The sequence below is a fragment of the Solea senegalensis genome, linkage group LG2, assembly GCF_019176455.1.
Source record: "Solea senegalensis isolate Sse05_10M linkage group LG2, IFAPA_SoseM_1, whole genome shotgun sequence".
NCBI lineage: Eukaryota > Metazoa > Chordata > Actinopteri > Pleuronectiformes > Soleidae > Solea > Solea senegalensis.
Genome location: NC_058022.1, coordinates 4,241,852 through 4,255,522, shown reverse-complemented (window position 1 = coordinate 4,255,522; position 13,671 = coordinate 4,241,852). Strand labels below are relative to the sequence as shown.

Here is a 13,671-nt window from a genome sequence, read left to right as displayed (position 1 = left end):
CCCACCTTAAACACATACACACACACTGTAAATACCATCTGTATCATATGGGTCATTGCTATGCACATACTGCACTTTACCACAGTCATAACTGTATTACACTGTTATGCTTTCTAATTTGCACTTGCTTTTTCAATGACAATACAGTTGAATTTAATCTCATCTAATCTCATCTAATCTAAATAAATAATGTGAAATGTGTGAATTACTGTGTGTTTATCATTTCCTTCAAACATGAACATACTATTTATTTCAAAATAACATGGGTGTGCCTTCACAGAAAAGACAGATAATAAAGACTTAATGTATAAAATGTCCCTTTCTTTATTTTGCAGTGGAGAATTTACAGCCCTTGTGTTCTAATTATTGTTTAAGCAACAGAGAGAGAGGCAGGTTATGTGTGTTACGTAAGAGTGTTACCTAACATAACCTAACTGCAAAGTAATTTATAGTTATGTATTGTTTAAACGCATGCTATAGTCTTTAGGCACATTTTTTTTTAGGTGCAGTTCAAAACAGAACAATTTCACATTCTCTTGTAACATTAGAGTTTCTAGAGTTAATTGCTTTAGGAGGGCCGTTGCAAGACATGTTGGGGGGCCCTGGGCAAAGGAGGAACCAGAGTCTTATATTAATCTTATAGTCTTATAGAGTCTTATAATAATATTTAATTGGCTCTGAGTCTAGATTTAGATCTGATTATAAATTGTTTTGTAGACTAACGCAGCCTAACATAATCGGTTGCTCTCAGTTGGCAATGGCCATTGCATGTCGTCAAATAGATAAGAAGTAAAAGTGTTCAACAGATGTAGGCTTAGTAACATCAAAACCAGATACAATTAGATCTTTTACACCTGGCTGTTAACTTCAGCCAGATGTATGGGACTACAAGTCGTTCAGTAGCCCTTTAAAAGTTTTCAGCAACACCAACTCTTTCAGTTACAGGTCAGGGAGGGGCAAACTAAAAAAGCATTTTTTAGACCACATTCAGTTCTGACTAATGGAATAAAACCAATTCTGTGATCTTAGACCATATGAACTTGCTTTCTGAATACATTACATTACATTACACTACATTACATTACATGTCATTTAGCAGACGCTTTTATCCAAAGCGACTTACAATGGAATCAAGTACAATTAGCCAGGGGTGGAATCGAACTTGCGACCATGATGTCTTTGGTACACAAGGCAGGGTCCATGTGAAGTGTGCCTCTGAAAAGTTTAGAAGGCAGGTTAACTCTTACACTTTGACCTAAAAAACATGTTCACATGTAAGCGCACAAAACATTGGGGGTAGGGCTAAGTGCAGAGGCACATGGAGAAATGGGATAGATTAAAGAAGAGGAGGACAGTAGGAACGGTATGTCCATCTCCTTGGAGAGAGAAACGTCACCAAAGGAGAACGGGAAGGAAATAAATAAGTAAATCAATGGTGTGATGAAGCTGCTCTTACTCTGGTGATGGAGAACAGTGAACTCTGTTTCCCACATCTCCTCAACGCCTCCTGCAGGAGGCCAAAACATACTCATTTTGAGGCTATTTTTATTTACGTCCTGGCATCCTTTATTTCTCTGCTCACTGTGTTTCTCAACCTGATGGTCATCATCTCTATCTCCCACTTCAGGTAGCCAATTATTTTATTCAGTTTAACGGTTGGACATACACATTTTTATGTTAATTATATTTCATTCACTGATATCATTTTGCTGTTTTTTCTTCTCCAGGCAGCTCCAAACTCCCACCAACACCCTCCTCCTCTCTCTGGCTGTCTCAGATTTCCTCGTTGGTTTCCTCATGTGCTTTCACATTATGTTCATAGACGGCTGCTGGCTCCTCGGAGACGGTGTGTGTGTTACGTATCAGTATTTGGCATATATCATCACTTCCTCTTCAGTAGGAACCATGGTGCTCATATCTGTTGACCGCTATGTGGCTATTTGTGATCCTATGTTTTACTCCACAAAAATCACAATGAAAAGAGTTAAGATCTGCATTGTTTTGAGTTGGTTTTGCTCTTCATCCTTCCAAGGTCTAAACCTAAGTGATAACCTGAAACATCCAGGCAGGTATAACACTTGCATTGGAGAGTGTATTGTTGTCATTAATTATATTGTTGGATTTGCAGATCTTATTTTAACCTTCATTGGTCCCATTACTATTATTATTGTGTTGTATACAAGAGTCTTTGTGGTGGCTGTGTCTCACGCTCGTGCCATGCGGTCCCAGATTGCAGCCGTCACACATGGCTCTGCTAAAAGGTCAGAGGTTAAAGCAGCCGGTACTCTTGGAGTCGTTATAGTTGTCTTTCTGTTATGTATCTGCCCTTATTACTGTGTCGCTCTTGTGGGTGAAGACCCTGTGCTCTCTGCTTCATCTGTTATCTTTGGAGTATCTTTGTTTTACTGAAGCTACTGCAGAGAGACTCCTGTGAGGAGCCAACATGCTGTAGAAAGGAGCCTGACACTGACTATGAGGAGCCTGACTATGAACTGCAAAGTGACATGTATTTGAATGTTTTACTTAGAACATTTAGTTAAATGATTTAGATTGTTACTTTTAACTTGGGGCTACACGGTGGAGTAGTGTTTAGGACTCTAGCCTTGCAGCATGAAGACCCGGGTTCGAGCCCCGGTTGGAACAAGGGCCTTTCTGCATGGAGTTTGCATGTTCTCCCTGTGTGTGCGTGGGTTCTCTCCGGGTTCTCCGGCTTCCTCCCACAGTCCAAAAACATGCAATGTGGGGATTAGGTTTGCAATTGGACACTCTAAATTGACCGTGTGAGAGTGAATGGTTGTTTGTCTCTAGCTGTGTGTGGCCCTGCGATGGACTGGCGAACTGTCCAGGGTGTACCCCGCCTATCGCCTGATGTAGCTGAGATTGGCACAGCACCCCCCGCGACCCTCTGGTGGAGGATAAAGCGGTAGATGATGACTGACTGACTGACTGACTGACTGACTTTTAACATGCTCCTCTATAATACGCAGCAAATATTAGGCTCATGTTGTTTATATTGTTGTCACTCACTATCTATACTGTTTTTCATTACATTCATATTTAATATTTTGTTCACTGTATATTATGCGCTTTATGTTGTTTGCTGTATATTCATTGGTATTAAAACACATTTTTCTCATTGATTAATCACACCTTTGACTGTCTTTGCTGCTTTAACACCATCAATTCCTCCATTGAGGGAAATAAAAGGACAAAACCCCTTTATCTGGCACATTATCCGGGGTTTTGGGGTTTCTGGTGCCAATCCCAGGTAACATAGGTCACACCATTGACAGGAGGATACACAGGAGGAACCATCATTGATGATCTCAACCTATTGTGTTGAAGAGCTTCTTCAACGCAGCTGTTCAACCTGTTGAACTCATGACAATCACGCAAACACAGGCGAGCACACACACACACACACAACTCACACTTAACCCCACCTTAAACACATACACACACACACTGTAAATACCATCTGCATCATGTGGGTCATTGCTATGCACATACTGCACTTTACCACAGTCATAACTGTATTACACGGTTATGCTTTCTAATTTGCACTTGCTTTTTCAATGACAATACAGTTGAATTTAATCTCATCTAATCTAAATAAATAATGTGAAATGTGTGAATTACTGTGTGTTTATCATTTCCTTCAAACATGAACATACTATTTAGTTCAAAATAACATGGGTTTGCCTTCACAGAAAAGACAGATAATAAAGACTTAATGTATAAAATGTCCCTTTCTTTATTTTGCAGTGGAGAATTTACAGCCCTTGTGTTCTAATTATTGTTTAAGCAACAGAGAGAGAGGCAGGTTATGTGTGTTACGTAAGAGTGTTACCTAACATAACCTAACTGCAAAATAATTTATAGTTATGTATTGTTTAAACACATGCTATAGTCTTTAGGCACATTTTTTTAGGTGCAGTTCAAAACAGAACAATTTCACATTCTCTTGTATCATTAGAGTTTCTAGAGTTAATCGCTTTAGCAGGGCCGTTGCAAGCAGGGCCGGCTCTTGGCATAGGCGATATAGGCGGTCGCCTAGAGCGCCATCTGCTGGAGGGGCGCCCCTCCAGCAAAAAAAATAATAAAATTTTTTTAAAACAATGAAAATAAAAATGATTTTCTATTCCCAGTCGCCCTCATTTGTGTGTTCTCTCTTGAAAAGAGCATCAACGGTGAAGTGTCTAGGCAGGTGTCATTTGATGATAGATGCTTTTCCTGCAAGGAAGTCCAGACGTGTACAATTTTAGTTGAAGTGAAAGACACGCTGGAAAGAGTTACCTGAAAGTTTGTTGTTGTTGGTTGCTGTAATTCAATACTTGAAAGTTGTGATTGTTTGCTGTTTGCTGTTGTTGTTCAAATTAAACATGTGTGATTGTTCATTTGGCTGGTGTAATTCGCGCGTGTGTGTGTGTGTGTGTGTGTGTGTGGCACCGGAGAGCAATCTCGCCTAGGGCACAAAATTAGGTAGAGCCGGCCCTGGTTGCAAGACATGTTGGGGGGCCCTGGGCAAAGGAGGAACCAGAGTCTTATATTTAATTGGCTCTGAGTCTAGATTTAGATCTGATTATAAAATGTTTTGTAGACTAACGCAGCCTAACATAATCGGTTGCTCTCAGTTGGCAATGGCCATTGCATGTCGTCAAATAGATAAAAAAGTAAAAGTGTTCGACAGATGTAGGTTTAGTGACATCAAAACCAGTTAAAATTACATCTTTTACACCTGGCTGTTAACTTCAGCCAGATGTATGGGACTACGTTGTTCAGTAGCCCTTTAAAAGTTTTCAGCAACACCAACTCTTTCAGTTACAGGTCATTTTGCAGTCATAGGGAGTGGCAAACTAAAAAAAACATTTTTTAGACCACATTCAGTTCTAACTAATGGAATGGACGATAAAAACAAATTGTGTGACCTTGCTTTCTGAATAAAAACACATAGATAAAGGTGGGAGCAGAACTAAAACACACTTTTAAATAAAAATGAGCTAGTGTTTACGACAAGTCAGACCAGCCAACACAGCTGTAAAAAAAGCAATGGTGCACTGTGATACACAGAGTTGAGCGTTGACAGACTATGAGCTGGAGCATTCATATTACAAGTATCTCCACAGTCGAGTACAGACATCAAGGTGGAGGCAACACGTCTCTTTTTAGCCTTAAAATAAAAGGCAACACTTAATACTAACATAAAAACCCAGCTTCCATTTTGGCTTCTTTACCAGATGCTGAATATGAGGAGTGAAGGAGTGTTACAACCCCGCTCGTTTTGGAGAGCAGGAACATGTGATTGGAATTAGAAATAAGGAATACGACAACTGGACCAGTTTAGGGTTAAGTCAGGAGTTTAATTAAACAAGGAGTGTGCACTTGCACGGGGAAATAGAACAAAAGGAGGCTGTAGATGCGCTGACAAATAACTAATACACAAATTGAAGTTGAATAAATGACTGCTATTTAGCTCTTGGCTAAAAAAACCCCAGCACCCATAAGCTTACAAAAATAGACGGACAAAAACATGTAGCTATTCTGCAAATGGACAGTCTCAAAACAAATGAAAGGGAGTAACCAACTGTTTTAGGTACCCCATATCGAACTAAAAAGTTTTACAAAGATTCTTAAACACTGACTGGAACCACTCAGACAGGCAATGACAAAGGAAAACACCCTCTAAATACTCCTAGACACACAATTATATGCAACCGACAGTGAGGCCAACTGATCACTGGTTCACAGCCAACAGGTACTGAGGGCACACAAGCTATTTATTCTGCAGCTGAGGTTGATTGAAGAGTCTTGATTGGTCGACTCGGTCGAATCACAGCCACATCAATCACAGATGCCAGTGAACAGGAAGCAGGAAGTAGACCGCCTCTGCTCCAGAAGGACCAATCCTCAACAGGGAATCACACAGCTGGATTTGCATGCCTGGTAGAATCACTCATGGAAACGATACAATGAAGTGGTAATGGGTTTCCATGGGTAGTCCATCAAACACCACTCTCGTACAAGATATTCCATGGCATTTGGAAAATTAAGCATTGCTCAAAATGCTGCATGGAACACCAGAGCGATGGTCTCACAGTTCCATTTGGCAAGGCTTGGTGCCACCCTTTTAGATTTGGTTAATCTCATAGCCCTCCGTTTAAGTGTGCCTCTGAAAAGTCTCTGTTTAGAAGGCAGGTTAACTCTTACACTTTGACCTAAAAAACATGTTCACATGTAAGCGCACAAAACATTGGGGGTAGGGCTAAGTGCAGAGGCACATGGAGAAATGGGATTGATTAAAGAAGAGGAGGACAGTAGGAACGGTGTGTCCATCTCCTTGGAGAGAGAAACGTCACCAAAGGAGAACGGGAAGGAAATAAATAAGTAAATCAATGGTGTGATGAAGCTGCTCTTACTCTGGTGATGGAGAACAGTGAACTCTGTTTCCCACATCTCCTCAACGCCTCCTGCAGGAGGCCAAAACATACTCATTTTGAGGCTATTTTTATTTACGTCCTGGCATCCTTTATTTCTCTGCTCACTGTGTTTCTCAACCTGATGGTCATCATCTCCATCTCCCACTTCAGGTAGCCAATTATTTTATTCACTTTAACGGTTGGACATGCACATTATTATGTTGATTATGTTTCATTCTCTGATATCATGTTGCTGTTTTTTCTTCTCCAGGCAGCTCCAAACTCCCACCAACACCCTCCTCCTCTCTCTGGCTGTCTCAGATTTCCTCGTTGGTTTCCTCATGTGCTTTCACATTATGTTCATAGACGGCTGCTGGCTCCTCGGAGACGGTGTGTGTGTTACGTATCAGTATTTGGCATATATCATCACTTCCTCTTCAGTAGGAACCATGGTGCTCATATCTGTTGACCGCTATGTGGCTATTTGTGATCCTATGTTTTACTCCACAAAAATCACAATGAAAAGAGTTAAGATCTGCATTGTTTTGAGTTGGTTTTGCTCTTCATCCTTCCAAGGTCTAAACCTAAGTGATAACCTGAAACATCCAGGCAGGTATAACACTTGCATTGGAGAGTGCATTTTTGTCATTAATTATATTGTTGGACTTGCAGATCTTATTATAACCTTCATTGTTCCCATTACTGTTATTATTGTGTTGTATACAAGAGTCTTTGTGGTGGCTGTGTCTCACGCTCGTGCCATGCGGTCCCAGATTGCAGCTGTCACACATGGCTCTGCTAAAGGGTCAGAGATTAAAGCAGCCGGTACTCTTGGAGTCGTTATAGTTGTCTTTCTGTTATGTATCTGCCCTTATTACTGTGTCACTCTTGTGGGTGAAAACACTGTGCTCACTGCTTCATCTGTTATCTCTGGAGTATCTTTGTTTTATCTTAACTCCTGTTTGAACCCTATGATCTATGCCTTTTTTTACCCCTGGTTTAGAAAATCTATTAAACTCATTGTTACACTGAAGCTACTGCAGAGAGACTCCTGTGAGGCCAACATGCTGTAGAAAGGAGCCTGACACTGACTATGAGGAGCCTGACTATGAACTGAAAAGTGACATTTATTTGAATGTTTTACTTAGAACGTTTAGTTAAATAATTTAGATCGTCACTTTTAACATGCTCCTCTATAATACACAGCAAATATTAGGCTCATGTTGTATATATTGTTGTCACTCACTATCTATACTGTTTTCATAACATTCATATTCAATATTTTGTTTACTGTATATTATGTGCTTTATGTTGTTTGTTGTATATTCATTGGTATTAAAACACATTTTTCTTATTGATTGATTGCACCTTTGGCTGTCTTTGCTGCTTTAACACCATCAATTCCATTGAGGGATTAAAAAAAACACAAAACCACTTTATCTGGCACATTATCCGGGGTTTTTGGGGTTGCTGGTGCCAATCCCAGGTGACATTGGTCACACCATGGACAGGAGGATACACAGGAGGAACCATCATTGATGATCTCAACCTATTGTTATTTACTTAAAACTCTTTGGCTGTTTCAAGAGTTTTTGGGTTGTCTGTCTGTCCAATACACCTTATTTTTGAGTGTGGAAGGAACTAGGAGTCTTCCTATTTTTGTGTGGCACTTTGCCGAGTTTTTCTTAACAATATCATGGGAACACTCAAATGGCACGTCAGTTCCACATCCATGTAAAATAAGTGGGAAAGTGGCCTGTACTTTCCCACTGTACGGTACAGTGTTACTTGGGACACCAAGTCAGAGCACTAACAACACTGAAATAAAGTCATTGCTGACCTTAAAGCAAGAGTTAAACATGTCAAAATTCGGGATGGCATGATATCACTATTTTCAGACTGAGTGTCTACCGACAGGGCTGGCTCTATGCATTTTGGTGCCCCAGCAATACTGCAATTTGGTGTCCCACGCCCCACCCTCTATTTCCTCTGAGAAAGTGGAATATGTATAACAATGAACAACAAGTTAATAAATAAGTCATAAAACACTAAATAGTATGATAGTCAACAGTTATGTTTAGAATAAAAGTATGCACACTGCAAGCAAAATTTACAAAAAAGAAAAAAAAAAAACCCTGCATTGTAATAAATAAAAGTAAATGGTAGTAAACATAATAAATAGAGAAAGTGGTACAATAAGCTAAATGCTGTAACGATAGAGATCTTCTAAATTCGACACGTTTGAACTTCCATACAATCTTTTTCCCTTGTTTCTGTCTAAACTAACATTATATTATTAAGTAATAACATGGATCACACCCTGGACAGGTCACCGGTCCATTGCAGGGCCACACATAGAGACAAACAACCATCCACTTCCACACCTACGGCCGATTTAGAGTGTCCAATTTACCTAATCCCCATATTGCATGTTTTTGGACCGTGGGAGGAAGCCGCAGCAGTCGGCAAAAACCCACGCACACACAGGGAGAACATGCAAACTCCTTGCAGAAAGGCCCTTGTACCAACTGGGTATATATACATATACATATACATATACATATATACATATATACATATATACATATATATATATTCATTTCTTCTTGTGGTAGTCTGGGGCCCCTCCAGTTGGTGGCACCCTAGGCGACCACCTGTATGTCCTATGGCTAGAGCTGGCTGTGTCTACCGATACTGATGTCAGTAAATTTAGTAAAAAGCTGAGGTAAGAAATAAGACGCTGTTAACAAAAAAATTGTACTGATGTTTTTATTACCTACAGACATTTTCAGGCTATTTCAACGACATAATTGTCGAACTGTATAACAAATATTCTTCTCCCACAAAGCACACAACATGACTCAGCTTAAATGCTTCTGCTAATTTAAATTTTTTCTGTGTGTGCATAGAGAAGCATGAGATACATATGATTTTGGGATTGAATCAGAGCTAACACATTAGTATTGGATTGATAATGAGTATTGTATCGACTCATCCCTACTTGCTGTAGTTTTTTATTTACATTTAATTAATGTTTTTTATTTGCATTTTTACATTCTGTGTGTGCACAGAGAAGCATGCGATGCATATGATTCTGGGATTGAATCAGATTTAACATTTCATTCTTTCAACATCTGATCCAGTGATTTTGATGTATAGTACAGGCTCATCCCTAGTTGCTATAGTGATGGAGACATATAGTGTCTGCTGTGTGCACTCTGACTGGTTTAGGCATAACTTGAATGGATTGTAGAAATTTAGGTTATGAGGACTTGATTTTTATCCCTGTAATGTGACCAATGTAAACAGATTTAGGTCCCCACAATATAAGGAATACCAGGTACATACACACACAGTTCTCTGACGCAGAGACTCATTCAGGATTATCCACACTTAATATGACAGCTATCATCATAACATCATCATCACTACTTTTACTTTCATTTTGACTGCTCGGAATTTAATTCAAGATATGCATATGATAATCTTTATGTATTGTACTGTGCAAAATAAATAAAATCAAGTAAAATCTGAACATTTTAAGCACGTTTCATATAAAATACCAACATTGTATGTCACCTCTCGACTTACATGAAACAGGATATGAATTTAGGGTCATATCACTCTGCATTACTGCACTATTTTTGTGAAATCAACATGAGTCACAGTTTGGGTCATAAATTCAGGGAGAGTCAGTGCTTATTCTTTGAGAACAACTGTTATGTCTCAGTGATAGAGGCCAAAACATAGATTTGGCACACATCATAACAAAAGTATTTCAACATTTTCGCAGATAACTTTACATCATAAATCTTCACAATCATAAACTTTCAGTTTTTGTATCATAGGAGCTGATTCTCTAAAGGTTTTAGTATTAATTTGCATTAACACCAGCTTTGAACAAATCAAGAACAAATCCTTAGAAAATGCACATGAGATTATCAAATGCCATATTTTGGAGTAACAAAAGTAGAACGAATTCAACTGTAACATGTAACAAGAGAGTCTGTACATAATTAAAAAAGCTAAAGTGCAGTGATAAAAGTTTAAATGAGAATGGGGAAATTGACATTCAGGGGTAGAAATCTAGTGGGAATTGACTTGCAATATTTAGAACATATTCTGGACACAATATGTGACATATATTATGCATACAGGCAACAGGGCATCAGGTTTTTAGTTTTCCCGTGTGTGGTGCTTGGACATGGCTGGAATGTTGCATATGCAGCACTATGTGCACACTTTCAAACTCAGGGTCAAAGCATAGAAGAGATTCTAAAGTCCACCTAAACAGACAGTGATATGTAAATTTCATATAAGTAAAGTTTATAGTAAATTTATATCTACAGTATGTCTCGACACTGTTCACTGGGTTTTTCTATTGCTCTGTAGAATCCCCACATTTAAAAAAACAAACAAACTACACATCAACTTCCTTCTCTTTACATTAATTTGAAGTCAGAGGAGCCAGGCTTCAGTATTTGAAGTGTAAAAATGAGTTTGATAGATTTTCTAAACCAGGGGTAGAAAAAGGCATATATCAGTGGGTTTAAACAGGAGTTAAAGTAGAACAGAAGAATAACAAATGCATCACTCGACGCACTGAGCAGGGTGTCCACGCCTGTCACCACAGTGCAAAAATACGGGCAGAGGCATAATAAAAACACAACGATGACGACGCCGAGAGTCCGCGCCGCTTTCATTTCTGATTTATTTACTTTGACCGAGCTCTGTTGAGGACCGGCTGCCGTGCGCACTCGCATGGCACGGACCTGAGCGATGACCGCCACAAAGATTCTGAGATACAGGACGACAACGACAATGACAGGACCAATAAAGGACACAGTCACGTCTATAATTGAAGAGATGTTATTAATCAAAATGACACACTCGCCGATGCAGGACTTCAAGCTTCCTGGCTGTTTCAGGTTGTGCCTCAACAGCAGACAGTGACAGAGGGTCGAACCCCCCCAACAAGCACAAACACACATCTTAACTCTTCTTTCAGAGACTTTGGTCCGGTAATGCATTGGGTCACAAATAGCCACATATCGATCAACTGATATGAGGACCATGGTTCCTATCGAGGAAGAGGTGATGATGTATTCCAGCACGTAATACAGGAGACACATGAAGTCACCGAGGAACCAGCAGCCGTCTATCGCCGAGGTTTGAAAGAAAATAAGGAAGCCCACGAGAAAATCTGAGATACCCAGAGAAAGGAGGAGGATATTGGTGGGGGTGTGGAGCTGCCTGCAGACGCAAGAGAGTAACATACATATTATTATTTGTTGTATAATCCTTAACAGTTCTAAAATGAAGAGACAACAAATATTTAACAACCTGAAGTGAGAGATGGAGACAATGACGAGCAGGTTGAGAATCACAGTGAGCAGACCGATGAACGTCAGCATGATGTAAGTGATCGTGGACACAGCCAGAGGCATTGCCGTCTTCCTGCAGGAGGCGTTGAGGAGTTGTGGGAAACAGAGGTCCACTTCATCAACGGTTTGCATCGTTACAGTGAGGCGAAGACGAGACGCTGCCCAGTCTTCTGCCTGAAGCGGTGGATTTTATCTCTTTCTCAGTGGACCTATTTCCCTCATTGTGTTTGTGTGTCATCATCACTAAACCATGACATCATGTGTTTTTCAGTTTGCCAGTAAAGTGTCAAAGTACACATGGGCATTTAATGACTGTAGGGTCCAGGGGCCAAACTGATGTGAACATGTGAAAGGGCATGAAAATCGTGCAGAAGAAGCCAGACGTGCTTAATTGGTATAGCATTTAAAGACAACATACATTATCTTAAGTCACTTTACATACTGTAGTAAGGCTTATAATTAGTGCTCTCAATCCCCGCCTATTACCCTATTTCAGCTGACACTGGCACAGCTCCCCCCGTGACACTCATGTGGAGGACAAAGAGGTAGAAGATGGATGGATGGTGTATCTCACATTTTGATATTCATTAATCTAGATTAATCGTAATAAAAGGTCTGCTTTTCTTCCAATGACTAAATAAAGAGAGAATGAAAGCACAGTCAGCCACGCAGGGTAGGTGTTCAAATGGAAGTCTCTGGGCAGCTGCCAGCATATTACGGGCACTATCGGTGCCTAGAGTGGTTAGTCACTTTTTGCTCATGCTCTGCCAATGCACTCTTTGCACGCAGTTCCCAAATCCACTGTACACAGTGTTGATAGTGCACTGCTTCCCCCTCCTGAGTCTCTTGATCGTTGACCAGAACCTCTTCGAAGCCGAAATCGTTCTCCATGGTCTTACCAACCTTGTCCCACATCCGAGTTTTTGACGTGACCACCAAAGCTGCATTCTGCTTGGCCTGCTGGTACCCATCAGCTGCCTCTGAAGTCCCACAAGGCAAAAAGACCTGATAGGACTCCTCCATCCCTTACTTGATGCCACCAACGAGTTCGGTGGTTACCGCCACGACAGGCACCAACAACCTTACATCCACAGCTCCGGTCAGCTGCATTGACAATGGAGGCACCAAACATGGTCAATTCGGACTCAATATCTCCTGACTCCCTTGGGACGTGGTCGAAGTTCTGCCCGAGGTGGGAATTGAAACTCTTTCTGACAGGGGACTCCTCCAGTTCAGCCTCACAATTCGTTTAAGTCTGCCAGGACTGACCTGACCTGACCAGCATCGTCCCCAGCCATGGGAGCCAACTCACCAACAGGTGGTGATCAGTTGACAGCTCCACTCCTCTCTTCATCCCAGTGTCAAAGACATATGGCCACAGGTCTAATGTCACGACTACAAAGTCTATCATTGACTCACTGCCAAGGGTATCCTGGTGCCAAGTGCACATATCGACACCCTTGTGCTGGAACATGGTGTTTGCTGCTCCAGTGCACAAGCTGTGTGTCGAGGCGAGCCCAACTATATCTAGTTGGAACTTCTCAACCTCGAGCACCAGCTCAGGCTCCTTACAAGCCAGAGTCCTTCCACGTCCCTACCTCCAAGGTCCTCGCCTTCGACCACCACCAAACTCACACTGCACCCAACCTCCATGGCCCCTCCCACAGGTAGTGAGCCATGACCCATGATGCCTGGCCGGGCTGTGCCTGGCCGGGCCCCATGAGTGTAGGCCCGAACACCAGGTGCTTGCCATCATGCCCCTCCCCCAGGCCTGACTCCAGAGGGGACACCCAGTGACCTGTGTCCGGGAGAAGGTAGAGCATGGTCATTTTGTTTGCTTCTTCATAGAGGTCTTTAAACCGCTCTTTGTC

The 13,671-nt window shown here is 41.1% G+C and overlaps 2 protein-coding genes across 2 annotated transcripts; one reads left to right on the top strand and one right to left on the bottom strand.

Annotated features, from left to right (window-relative positions):
- Positions 1-6,286: 6,286 nt before the first annotated feature.
- LOC122765008 (trace amine-associated receptor 13c-like) lies at positions 6,287-7,764 on the top strand. Its single transcript, XM_044019026.1, has 3 exons — positions 6,287-6,314; positions 6,407-6,587; positions 6,688-7,764. Exons 1-3 carry the CDS (start codon positions 6,287-6,289, stop codon positions 7,487-7,489), a joined length of 1,011 nt encoding a protein of 336 aa, XP_043874961.1. The 3' UTR covers positions 7,490-7,764.
- A 1,403-nt stretch (positions 7,765-9,167) lies between these two features.
- Positions 9,168-11,995, bottom strand: LOC122765240 (trace amine-associated receptor 13c-like). Its single transcript, XM_044019395.1, has 2 exons — positions 11,760-11,995; positions 9,168-11,669 (listed from the first exon to the last, which is right to left on the bottom strand). The coding sequence occupies exons 1-2, from the start codon at positions 11,930-11,932 to the stop codon at positions 10,859-10,861; spliced, it is 984 nt and encodes a 327-aa protein (XP_043875330.1). The 5' UTR covers positions 11,933-11,995; the 3' UTR covers positions 9,168-10,858.
- Positions 11,996-13,671: the final 1,676 nt, after the last annotated feature.